Consider the following 13,910-nt stretch of genomic DNA (forward strand, 5'->3'; position numbering starts at 1 on the left):
ATGTACGGGAGGTCTGAGAGAAACCTGTTACCATTACATTCTGAAAAATGGGAAGATGGATGGATTCAAGCCAACTCTGAAACTCTCGTGCTGGGAGCTTAGGAAAGAGATGATGCCACATCACTCAAGATGGAAATTATTTATTAAGAGATTGTTTTTGTTGTTAAATACGTTGTATCTGAAACGTAAATAGGAAAGGGAGATAGGAAATAGAAATACACTATTCTTCCTGGGAGAGCAAGCAGAACCCCAGTCAGAGACGTAATGAAGACCCTCTGTGAGCAAATGAATCCACAGGAGTGACACACACACACACACACACACACACACACACACACACACACACACACACCCGTTATGCAGAGGGAGGAAAGGGGCACAAGCAAGAGAGCCTTGGGAAGTGCTGTGCCTGGGGCAGAAGAACTAAGGCAGTTTTGCCAACAGTTCAAGGAAGAGAACATGAAAGAAAGAAAATTGAAGTGGCAGTTTCCATACGTAATGGGTGGGTTGGGGAAAGACCTGTAATTGTAAACTACAGTACAATCACATAAAGTACTATTTACCCGTGCTAATTTCCCCCAGTTGCACATGGTTAATTCAGCCTCTGTTGTCAGCAAGCATTTGCAGAAAGGAGGGCAGAGGCCAATGCAACCCGATAGGCATATTGGGAAAGACCAGTGAAGTAATTTGGTCACACATGCACAGTACATCAGAACTCATCAACTATCGCCTCCCTGGAAAATTTTGTGTATTTTTTAATGTTAATGCTCATAAGTTGTCATCACACGTACAAAACTAGAATTATTTTTGGTTTATTTCAGTTTAGCTGACACCTTGGCCTGGGACTGTAGCTTAGTTGTGGGAGTGTTTGCTAGCCTACACGAAGCCTGGATTCCTCTCCAGCCATGCTTAAAACAAAGTGTGGTGGTGCCAGCTGCAATCCCAGTGCTTGGGAGGTGGAGGCAAGAGGATCAGAAGTTCATGCTCATCTTCAGCTGCACAGGGAGTTCAAAGCCAGCCTGGGTTACACAGACCCTACCTCAAAAAAACAAACAAAATGAACCAAGATACAAACAAAACTGTACCCTTTTGTTGAATGAATTAAACATCCCTCTTAATTTTCCATGGTAATTTGACAAAGTGACTCTGTGGAATGGAACTGAATTGTTTTCCACACCCCATACTATGTAAATACAGAACATCTATTACTTTTATGATAGTAGATTTACAAGAGTGAAATACACTCACAAATTGGAAGCTGTTCAGAGTCACAGTCTCCAAAGAAGAAGGGAAAATATGTCAAGTGTTAAGGCAACAAATAAACTAATTGGAGGGAAGTAACTCTTTCCTAAATTCCGGACACAAACGCTTGACATTTTGGAAAGGGGTCACGATGTGGGCTAGAATGGTTTTGTGTCTTCCTCATTTCCTGTTTCATCATGAGCCTTTTCAGCTGCTACCTTTCTCCAAAGAATAAAAAGTAGCATGAACAAATTGCATTTACTTTTGAAAACATGTACCATGTCAATGTTCCCCCCTACACACACACACACACACACACACACACACACACACACACACACACACACACACAGAACGGACTCGGCTTCCCTGTTGTTTTCCTTGCCCGGGGTTATACCAGGGAAAAGGAAACATTTGGGAAAAGAAAAAACGCTGATCCCAGAAACACAGCCTTCACGCTGTAGTTTTCTAAGTGCATCTGTTTTTATTACGTTGTTGCTGTTATTGTTTGGGGCTGTTCTTTTGTTTGGGTTTTGTTGTTACATTTACACAGGGTTTCTCCGTGTAGCCCTAGCTGTCCTGGAACTCACTCTGTATGTAGACCAGCTTCCTTGAACTCAGATATCTGCCTGTCTCTGCCTCCAGAGTGCTGAAATTAAAGGCATGCGCCACCACACCCTACTCCAAGTGGATCCATTTTTGTATATTGTGTTTTTGATGTCTTTGCTCATTGACACACTGAAGCTCTAACCAGAACTTTCAGACAAATTGACAACTCAAACACACACACAGAATTTGGCCGGAAATTCTGACTGATCAATTGTGTCACCGAACAAGTGAGCTTTCTAGTTTGTTTTACACAAATACAACAAAACGAGTGAGCCTCCGAGTAGCATAGGCACCAACAGTGTCTGGCTGCTTTTATGTGACTGAAAATTGTATCACCAGAACTTAAAATACTTTAAATAGCGCCCAGGATGAGCACGCTCTGGAAAGCAGGATTTATTTCACTGTGGGTCTCTACCGGGCATCTGCAGCCTAGCTGCTTTAGCAGGGTGAGAACCAGCTTTGTCATGGAGTCTTTTGTGGGTACGGATGGGGTACTCTTCAGCACCTTTTCCTGTCTCGGGATCATGGGGAGGGCCTGGGAGTTGATGTGAGGCCTGAAATCATGGATGCAGTGTTGGTACCTTTGGCTCAGCCATGGCCATTGAAATGAGCACCCAGAGCTAATCAGAACAATGGCTGCCTGCTCCATCCACACTCTCCCATCCCCCTCCACCCTTGCATTACACCAAAACCAAGTTTTCATTTTCAAAAATTCGAAATAATTTTAAATCGGTTACTTTTACAGAAGGTCAATGGTTATTAGGGCTACCTTACAGTACTTCCGGCCAACCTGACGATAATACTCAATAGATGTCACTGATGAGTGAAAATCTGTATTTCAATCCTACTCATGAATTGACAAATGTTTCCCTTTCACTTACAAGGTACGTGACAAAATATAGCATACTGACCAAAATCAGTGAGAAGTACCAGAAAAAAAAATGCTATGTAGAAACTATGCAGCCTTTAGACACAGTAGCAGAAATAAGAAACAACCCAAATACCCAGTAACATTAGGAAGAATTATGCCTGGTATGTTTAATGATGGACAGTGTTAGCAATGCAAATGAAAGCTATTGTGTTATCACGAAGACCAAAGAAAGCCACTGTACAACCAAAGGCAACCTTTATTCATAGAAAATTCAAGACCAGGCAAAATTAAACTGCAGTATTAGAGTGCTGACTAGAAGCTACCATTGTAAAGGAATGTGCAAGTAGCAATGACTCAGAAGCATCTAGAACACTGCTAACATTAACTATCCTGGTGTGTGGTCCTTACAAGACAGTGCCTACAAAAATGCACTAACTTATTTGGTTTATTTGTGCTTTTTTGCACTTTATTAAAAGGTTTATTGTGTCGTAAGATGCAATAATAAGGCCCATTCTTTCTCCCTCACAGAACATACCCTGAGTAGAATGCACGAAGCAGCTTCTTAGGAATGCTCAAACATAAACAGCAGAAAGATTAGGGAAGGAAACCAGGCCCATCACAGGACAGTGGGCTCATCATATTTCTTTCTCTATCACCTGCCAATCTGTTTCTGTACAACCTGCAATCTGGAAGTGGGCATTGTAGGTCTGGCTCCAAAAGTAGAGATCCAGTCTCTTGTAACCCATCCCAGGGCAGAGGTAACAGTATCAACTGTGTCAAATGAGCCTAAAACCCTGATGGAGGAGCCCCTTCCTCTTTGATTAGGGGACCAATGGTGCTAAAAGATCAGGAGATCCTGTTGTTTTGTTTACATCCATCCACTTCTTGGCCCCAGATGCCGGAGCAATCACAAGAAATGATGGCAGAGTGGGAAGAATAAGGTCCTGGCTTTCTATCAGGGGTCAAAATGGGGTGCTTGCTCCAAGGAACTGAAAAGTACTGAGGAGATCCCAGAGTGGAAAGAGCTTGGGAAGTGGCCCTGCATCAGTGATTGCAAACTGCTGGACTCTCCCCTGGCTGTGTGTGAATTTGACTAAACAATGTTCTACAAACTGAAAAAGTAACTGTGGATTATAGATCACCTTGATGACACACCTGGATTGAATCTAAAAGATACTGCAGAGACTGGAAAGAGACCGGAGGCTGACATCATCACCTGCAGAAGACTACTTTAGAACCTAACCTAACACAGCTGACCCCTGGGAAGACGGAGGACCAACCTCTCTAAAAGACTTTGAATGCAACCTCAAGTCCTATTACCTATCTCTTTGTGTGGTTCGGTTTGGTTTGGCTTTTTGAGTGACCTATGCTTTAAAATGCCCAGAACCCAGTCCTAAATAACTGTCCACATAAAGAACTAGAAAAAAAAAAATCTCAACTTTCATGAAAGAGACAATCAGATAACCAAGATACCAAAAATAGTTCAACAAAGCAAAAATCAGACAATACTGCACACTGACGAGACTATAGAAACCCTGCAGTTCTTGGATGTTGGTAGTACAAAACTGAATAGACCTATTTGTGGTTTTGTTTTGCCTTGAGACAGGATGTCATGTAGCCCAGGCTGGACTCAAATTTCTGATATTTCTTTTCTGACTCTTGAGTGCTAGGATTATACGCATGCACCAGCTTGTGGTAATGGGAACCAAAGCCAGGGCTTCACACATACTAAGCAAGTACTCTACAAACTGAGCTGTGCCCCTACCCTGAACAGTTATTTTAAAAACAGCTTTGCATTTTTTAACCAAGTTCAATAAATACTTACCCCATGACCAGCAGCAATCCTATCCCTGGATATTTATTCGTGAGAAATGAACATTAACATTCATACAAAAGCACACAAATAGTTATAGCACCTCTTTTTATGCATGCCCCCAGCTAAAACAACCTATTATTCATGTAGTAAACACATAAATCAATTGTATACACCCAAATAATGAGTTATTCCTCAACAAAAGGGGTGAATTGTTGATACATGTAATAACTTCAGTAATTCTCAGAGGCATTATTCTGAGTGACAAAAAATAATCTTGAGGGGTTGGGGATTTAGCTCAGTGGTAGAGCGCTTGCCTAGCAAGTGCAAGGCCCTGGGTTCGGTCCTCAGCTCTGGAAAAAAATAATAATCTTGAAAGATTATATACCCTACCATGGAAGCTACATTCCTAGATCCCATCTAGCTGACAATCCCCAAAGACATTATAGTGCCAGAGAATAGCTAGTGCTTAAAAGCAGGTGAAACTTGCACTAATTTAAAAAAAAAAAAAAACATAAAGGAGTATGGTGATGGGTGATAGAATTATTCTCTGTGTGAATAATCTGTGAATTATCCTGAACTGTGACTACATGAATCTATACACTTAATAACATATTTGTATACTAAACTGTAAGCCAAGAGGTCAATTTTAATATACTAACACTAAAAATAAAGTCAGTATAGATAAGGAAATCATTTTTATGTTTATTTTTAAAGTGGGACACAAATATCTGCAAATAAAATGTAAGTATTAAGACCATATCAAAGATAAATTACCCCACGAATGAAAGCCAGGAACAGCAATGTACTCACCGCTGCTCGCCCCTCTGCAGTGACCAGTACTAGAATCCATAGGAAAATCTGAAAGGCGACAGAATACAGAAAGAATGATAACAGAGTTATTACTTCAGGAATTCACCTACAAAATGTAATTCTGTGACAGCTTGACTTGGGTCAGAACCAAATGTCTCCAGGAAATGATCCTTCATTAGTGCTGTGAAGTAGCCCCACTATTGGGGGTTGAATAAGGATGAGGTCCTTACTTGGATGTGATTGAAAGTTGTTGCTCATGAATCCCCATCACCTGACCATAACATTTTAGCATTTAATAAATAAGGTGTTCTTGAATTTCATAAACACTGTGAATGAGTATTCTATCTCAGTAAAGCCCACATAAATATTAGGCACTAACTCAACATGTGTGACTCTGTGATAGATAGAACCAATACAGCGTGTCAGTGAATGGTTGTGCCATACTCTTCAGGCACAGTGTCTATGGGAAATCCAGAAGGAACTCCAGGCCCTTTGTTAAACGCAGACTAAACAGTTCAGCAGAAAGGAAGCCTAGCACTCGTAGATGCTCAAGCCAGTACAATTAATAGATGTGGCAATAATTAGGATTTGCCCTTGGTTCTTTTCATGATGCTGTGATCCCAGAAAACAGTAATGATAATGGCTTTCTGTGTTCTAATTAGGAGAGCAGCCTCTAATGATTTGTGCTGCGTGCCCCTACAGAGTGCCATGCGGAGAGACACAGTAGCTGACCATGGATTCACGCTGACACTCAGCTCACACTTTCAAGCTAGAGTTGTGTCCTTGTATTAACACTTAATGCTAAACAAGTTCAGTGCTAAATAACTCTACTTAGCTCAACAGAACCAGCATTCTTCCTCTGCCTCTTTTCTTCAGAGGTCACATAAAACATAAAATGGAAAAGGGTTTAAGGTGCTGGGTATCAAACCCAGGGCTTCATGCATGCTAAACATGGGCTCTACCACTGAGCTACACACATGGCCATAACTAACATGCAAAAAGCTGTATCGAAGGAAAGAGAGAGGTCTCCAGATACATGAATAAACAACAAATACTAGTTTTACAAGCATTTGACATAAACCATTAACTTAATGACTTTCATGCTATTCAAACTTTATTCGTGATAATGTACCCAAATTTTAAGGTAAAATGCCAATGTTTCTATTCCTGAAGAATGATGAGATACAATGCATATGGTTTATATAAAATAATCTCCCTGTAGATGAATGAATTGTATCGGTCTACATTTAAAACATTTAGCATTTACTGTTTATATGAGATGAAAAAAATAAAGCTTCTGGGGGTGGGGTGCTCCTTTGAAACAGTTAAGCCAAGGTTAATGTTTTCCTTATTTCATATTCTCATCACCAGAGATGTTTCTATGCTTTTTAAAATTTGAAGGATTCAGCTGTTAGAACTGTTAGAGAAAACCAGAACTTCCTGATCATTTTTTCCAGATAGTCAAAATTTGAAATTCTACCATCAAAATTATCCTGAATTGAAATTGTCAATACTGTGTGATTGCTAGATTTTGTATCTTGAGGGATTCCTGTGAAAAAGAGCCTGCCTGTGTGAGAACAGTGCCACAAAGGTGGCAGATCCAGCACTCTTTATGGGACTCGAATGTCCCCCGGCATGGATAGAGAGAGACTGGGGCAAGCAAAGGGTGACTCTAAACAGAGGGGAAGAAGGGAGTGAATCTAAGGAGGAGACGCAAAGGATGGGAGCAATAGACAGACATTTCAGAAAAATCCTCTTACCAGAAGATGAATGAGGAATACTGCAGATAAAAGAGACGGTCATGGGTGCAGGATCATAATCCCTGTCCCTGGTGAGCCCGGAGAGAAGGCAAGAAATCTGATTCTGAATAGAGGAGTAGTACTTGATACCTATGGAACACCAGGCTGAGGCAAGGCAGAATCCTAAGCCTAAATGACTACAGTATTAAAGCCTGGAAACAGCACAAAGCATGCTGGAGAATAAGTGGGGAGGACAGGGAAGCGTGAGTTCCGCAGCACGCTGAGCCTGAGGGACTTGGTTAGAAGAGTGTGGCATGGACATTCTCTCCTATCTCAACAACGTGGCCAAACAGTCATTCCTTATCTCTCGGAACCCACTGTCCTGGGCGCCCTTTTATCCTTTTAAGCCATAAGTCAACACAATGGAAATACTTTGCTCCTTGAACTTTAACCTAAAGAACAAAAGACACAGGTTCTCCAAAAAGATCAAAAATTGTTTTTCTTAGCAAGGGAAGATGGGTAGTGTTGAACAGCTTCTGGTCTGAACCTTTGCTTTCTCACACACTCAATTAACTTGACGAGTCACTTCTCTACGTACCTTGCAGTCTTTCCAGTAAACTCGGAGCAACATGGAGCTGTTGTGAAAACTCATACGCACAATGCCTGTGACAAAGCCTAGAACACAGTATGTGTCATCAGCTTTTATTCGGTCACCACTAAGGATCCTTGTCCTGAGACAGCGGGTCCTCTCCCTGGTGTGGTTGTCGTTCAGCATGCATTCTGTGCTTTACCAATCATTCATTCCCCTTCTTAGACACCAATGCTGACCAATGTCAGTCAGGTGACTTGCTGAAAATGAATGACACTCAGCTAAGGGTTTGCATCTGTGAAACTGTGATTGTCTCTAAAGGTCTAGACCGAAGCTGGTGCTTCATTACTCAAAATTACACATCTACGCAGTAGCTCTTACGTGCTTTCTAAACACCTAGCAGAAAGACAAAGGCCAAAGACAACATGGTCAGTTTTTCTCTTCCAACAATTATTTCAAAGTTTGGTAAAAAGGGAGACAAAAGGTGACTGATTAAAATAAGTTAGGGACAACCTAGGGTTCCACTAGCACTGACAATTAGGTTATGGCTAAATAAAATTAACAGTACAGACTCTCTCCCCAAGCCAGGCAGAATGCCTTTTGGTATCAACATGATGAAGGAGCCTTCGAATCATGTTTTTTCCTTTCTAGTCCTAATTTAAAATTTTTACTTCTTTCCATCCCATGTTCTTGTTCACATCCTTCCTTCTTGGTATTTGGCCCCTCAAATATTTGTAGACCAGGGCGAACGCTGAAGAAAAGGCTGCCTGTTCCTCGGAAAGTGAAGAGATGATTAACAGCCGTCATCGCATGGGAAAGGTGGCGGGGCGCTGCCAGGCCAGGGCCTGAAGAATACATTGTGCAAGAGCTGGGGGAGCACGCTGGAAGGCAGCAATAACCAGATGTTTGCAAAGGGTGATTATGAAGCTCTTGGCACAGCAAAGCCATTGGTGGTTTAGAAAGAGGTGTGCAATACCCTATCATTCACGTGTTTTTACATAAGTTCATTCTCTTTTTCTTTTTGGTGACCTAGTGACTTTGATCAGGATTAGTTAGTTATAGGAGCATGGGTGAGCATTACTCACATGAGGATGGGCCACTCACCAGTGGCCACACTACTGAAGAAAATGTCTTTCTATTCCCTGCAACCACAACCTGCCTATAGATACACAAGAAGGGGCGGAGCCTCCAGGTCAACCTCCACCCCTCACCCCTACCCCGGCTCCCCGCAACTGTTAACTGCTTGTAGCTCCTCAGGGAGGGGCAGAGGCTTGTAAGTCTCTCCTCCAATAAACTATTTCTAGTTAACAGACATCAGTCAAACTCACTCTTTATTTTTCCTATTATTCCCCTAGGAATTTACTCCTTAGCCTGAGTTCTAGCTTGATTTGTATGAAAGGAAACATTAATTTTCTGTATTCAGAAGAAGTAAAACCTGCTTCTCCAATCGGACCCCAGAGTAAATCCTGCTAAGAATTCGAGACTGTTGTGTGCATTGATCAAGTTCAAATAAACCAATGAAAAGGAAAAGTGAGTCCACTTGATACAACAGCCATAAAAACAGAAAAACAGCAGCAGCGATGTGTTCAGTGATCTCTTGGCACCAGGTTCAAGACTCAACGGCTCACATGCTGTCTAGTCCCCACCTTGCCCTTAGGATACAGACACATTTACCTTTAATGACATGTAAGGGTTAAAGAAATATCATATCATTTCCCTATAGCCAGAATGTCATGGGCCCGTGTACCTGGTTCCTAAGCCTCACTCATTGTGCCATCTTGAAGATTTGCCTAAATGTCTCAAATAACAAGTAGAATGGACAAACTGAGCTGAGCTCTCAAATAGTAGTGTTAAGTCCTACTTTACAGTTAACCTGAAATATACAATAAACTTAACATGAAATTATTAGCTATGGCCAACAAGTCTCATGTTCTTTATAAAACAAAACAAAACAAAAAAACAAAAAACAAACAAACAAACAAAAAACGCTCATTCATAGTGTTTTGGAAGTGAAAGTAGTTTGAAGCATCAGTCTGCTCCATTCAGATTTCATTTTTTTTGTTGAATGCCCTAAGCTTATTTGTTGAGTCACGATATGTTAGGTATAAACAGAGAATCATGAATGGTATGAATGAACCAAAATCCTCTTGATACAGGAATGTGAAGGTTTGTACAACTCCTTAAAGAGAGATCTCATTTTCATATCTGGTTAGATAGGATCTAGTCCTAAAACACAGGGATTCTGCTTATTCCTGAAGGAAGGAAAATAAAAAAAAAAATTGTAAACTATTGTATCCCAATAAACCAAAGAATAAATTAATTAAAATTGTGACATTTGGTAGTTTTTTTTTATTTTATGTATATGGGTGTTTTGCCTGCATGTATGTCTGCGCACCACATGTGTGCAGTGCCCATATTCAGCACCTGGTTCTGCACTGTAAGCTTGTATGTATGTATGTCTACACACCATTTGTATGCAGTACTCATGGAGGCCAGAAGAGGGCATTAAGTCTCCCAGAACTAGAGTTACAGACCGTTAAGCTACCATGTGGGTACTAGGAGTCAAACCCAGGTCCTCTGGAGGAGCTGGTTAACCACAGTGCTCTTAATCATAGTACCATCTCTCCAGCTCCATGCGGCAGTATTAAATAATGCCAGGCATCTGACAGTTTCACCCAACAGAGGAACTGTGTAATTTTCAACAGACTGGAAGCCAGGGGCCCCTTCAGGCCAGCATGTATCTCTCTAACCCTGTCCTCATCTCCTGGTCACTGCTTCATATGGAAATTGAGGCATGGGAGCATCATAACTGTACCCCCTGCCCTCCAAAGATGCTGTCAGTAAAACAAATACTATGGAACTTTAAAGCATTTCAACAATCATATCTCCTGGACTGACAAATTGTCCCTATGCATGACCCGTGTGAGTGTTTCAGTGTGGCCATTGTGCCATGTCTGGTCTTTGGTGATAGGTAACTCTGAACGCTTAATGAAACTGCTTCTCATCCGCACTGACCATGGCCTTTGAGAGCATGTAGACTTGCCAAACCTCACTCCTTCCAGGTCCTTCTCTAGGCTTAGGCTTAGGAGCAAAGTTTGTCTTCTCAGGGGAGCATGCATTTCAGAGTGAAACACATCATTCCTAGTAGTTGGCCTGAGAAGAGTGCTATCCTTTAACCGACTTTAACAGTGTTTGTCCAGCCAGGATAGCAACTGCATTGAGCTCTAACAGTGTCTGCAAGCCTGCGACTTCAGTCAGTGCAGGGGCTCAAGAGTTCTCCTTTAGCCAAACAGTAAAAAGAATGTTTCTTTTGGATTACCTTATGCGACTAGCTCTCGATTGTTAATTGACCTTCAGAAGACAGTTCCTATATTCATGGTGCTAAGCTAAGTAAAGTAATCGCCAGAAAGCTGTGAGATCTTTCTGTTCTGTCTTCGATTTTCAGCTCTCTGTACTTTTTTCTCCCTTTCACCCTCTCTTAGTGAACGTAATTTTTCTGAATCAGCCCCCTAATAACTGATTCATTAACTATGAACTGAGGATGTGAGCCCAGCCTGAGCAAGCTGAAAAGCAGAAGGAAACGCTGATGTTGAAGAAGTGAACGGAGATGATACAACCAAATGAAACACATCTGACAACAGCTGGTCCTAGGAGATTCTGAGAAGGACCACTGGTTTGCTAAAGCTTTATCTTTAAAGTACATGAAGGGGAAAAGCGGAGATTCCGGCTAATCGGTAGAGAAATATTGACTTTACTGAAAATAGACCATACTGAACTAGACTGAGTTGGGGGCCTTAAAATGGTGAATGCCACGATGAGACCAAACATCAGTGATGAAACAAATGGTGATTAAACCCATTAAACATAGAACTATAATTCAGTTTTATAGTGGGGAAAGTGTGAATGTGTGGGTAGTGAATACACAGAGTATGGATGGGATAAAGGGTGAGGTTAAAAATAGAGTTATACAAGGCTAAGAAGATAACATGCTTAAAATGTAACTCCATTTGTCCACATGCCATTTACAAAATGACTTGAAGACATGTGGGCATGTGAAAAGGACCTGTTATTTCAGTTCCCTGGCTGTCTGGCTGAAGTGAGCCACAGAAGCTCATAAGCAGTGCATAGCAATAACATTTCATCGCTGTGTCTGACTGGAATTATCATTTATTTCGTCGAAAGGAAGGGAAAATTTAAGGTGGTAGTATTGATGAAGTTGGATTTTGCGTAAATACATGTCACTAACAGATCTCTGTGTTAGAAGAAGTTTATTAGCATTATCTTAGCATTTTTAACGATTAGGAAAAAACAAAGGTTTCCTTTTTTTCTGAGGTCTCCATACAGTTTTAAGCGGTGAAAACACTAATGATAAAGCAACCTTGATTGAGATTGCAAAGAATCCACCAAGAAACAAAGAAAATTAAGTGTAGCTTTTGGAGGTTCAATGTGAAGAGCAGGGGACGAATGGATGATTCAGATCATCTGTTGGAAGAGTTTGTTTGGAAAGATGATAAAGTGAATTTTTTGTTTTCTTTTTAAGTAAAACAACAGGATTCAGTGGTAAAGGGCAGATTAAGTGATCTGAAGAGCAAAGAGCGAGCTAGAAGATAAAGGCAACTAATTAACTCCTCCTCAGAGGTCGGGCAGAGTTCAGGACTCACCCGCTCCGTCAGCGGTGACGATGGCCTCGGGAGAGATGCACACGCCACGGTCGTACACAGGCAACTCCTCGCAGGCCAGGCTCTCTGGCCACGAGTGACGGTACTTGATGAGGATAGGCTCGCAGCCCTGCCGGGCGCGCTCACACACAGACTTGCAGGGCTTGATGGGCTCGTGCTGGAAGTCGATGGTGCAGATGGGTGCATACATGGCGCAGAGGAAGAAGAGCAGATCCGGGCTGCAATGGGTGCCCAGCAGACCTTCGAATTGTTCGATGGCCAGGATGGCGTTAGCCTGGGTGCTGTGGTGCAGGTGGTTGGGCATCTTGGTCATGTTCCAGGGCAAGGACTTGCACAAGGGGATGCGGACGGGCTCACAGGCTGCTGCCCGGGCTCCGGGGATCTGGAGCAGGCAGAGAGCAGCCAGGACTAGCAGCCCAGCCCGTAACAGCAGCATCGGTCCCGGGCCGCTGCAAACCATGATCCCGGGAGGGTGGGATAGGGCGCAGCCGGGCGGCGGACGCGAAAGGCGCGTTCCGCGGTCTCCTGCACTCCGGGGGTGAGCACAACGACCTGGGAGCTGTCCCCTCCGACAATCAATCACAGCTCTCTTGGATCCGAGTCCTCCGGTCCGGTCCACACACTTGGCGGAGCCCGGTGCTTTGCTGCGCTGGCTGCTCTTCCCAGGCGTCTAAGCCTCTGGGCGAGGCAGCATCTATTTATTCCTCTCACTCTGGCAGAGGCATCAACCTCCGCACATCAATCAGATGAGAGAGGCAGAAAAAGGAAGCGAGAGAGAAATAAAAACAAAAGTCGAATTCAGCTAAGGGACTCGGAGCTCTGGGGTGTTACAAAAAGGTGTTGGAAGAAGCGATGAATTCTGCAAAGTGAGAAGGATGAGAGACCCGGAGGGAGGAGCCTGGGGTTGCGGGGGGGGGGGGGGGGAGACACTAATGGGGAGCGGAGGTAGGAGTTTGCCAAGTCTTGCAGGGTCGGGAAGATCCTGCAAGCCGCCGGAGGAGCTCAGGGGAGGTCAGTGCGTCTTGGCTTGCAGCTGCTCCTTCCAACCTCGGCTGACAAGAGCTCCACCCCGTGGTCCCCTGCCCTCCGGCTCCTCCTTCCCGGAAGGCAGTGAGTTTTCAGGGGACTGGCCGATGGGTGGGACCTTGCCTAACAGTGAGGATGCTGTAATCCTAGGCAGCTCCCGACAGGAGCCGCGAACCTTTGCCACTCCACTCCGGGCTCTGGCTCCAGAGACGAACCCTTTGGTCCCCACGGGAGAATCGGTCTCAATGCACCCACGGATGAGTCCCCTCTGCCTTGGCCCGGGACCCCACTCTGCCCTTCTCTCCTTGCAGCTATTTTCTCACTGAAAACCCGAGACTATCTCCGCCTGCCCCGAGTCCGGAAGGCGCGAGCAGAGTCACTTTAAATGTCCCGGTCGCAGAGACCGCAGCCCCCTGAGAGCTGTGGTGGGGCCCCATCCAGCGAGAGCTAGTGACTCCAGGGGTCTGTGATTGGAGTAACTGTGAAGAAATTGACTCTCAAAAAGGGGAGAAAATGTGCACGAATACAA

General features: G+C 43.4%; 1 protein-coding gene across 1 annotated transcript in view; it reads right to left on the minus strand.

Moving 5' to 3' along the window:
- The window catches only part of Frzb (frizzled related protein), a 34,545-nt gene extending 21,136 nt beyond the window's left edge, over window positions 1-13,409 (minus strand). The window contains exons 1-2 of the mRNA XM_042275553.2: window positions 12,338-13,409; window positions 5,349-5,396 (exon numbers count right to left, since the gene is read on the minus strand). Of these exons, the coding sequence (XP_042131487.2) occupies window positions 5,349-5,396; window positions 12,338-12,815 (526 nt within the window). The 5' untranslated portion in view covers window positions 12,816-13,409. The remainder of the gene's footprint in view (window positions 1-5,348; window positions 5,397-12,337) is intronic.
- Between the last annotated feature and the right edge of the window lie 501 nt (window positions 13,410-13,910).

This window comes from Peromyscus maniculatus, chromosome 4 (assembly GCF_049852395.1).
Source record: "Peromyscus maniculatus bairdii isolate BWxNUB_F1_BW_parent chromosome 4, HU_Pman_BW_mat_3.1, whole genome shotgun sequence".
In the NCBI taxonomy this organism is placed as follows: Eukaryota; Metazoa; Chordata; class Mammalia; order Rodentia; family Cricetidae; genus Peromyscus; species Peromyscus maniculatus.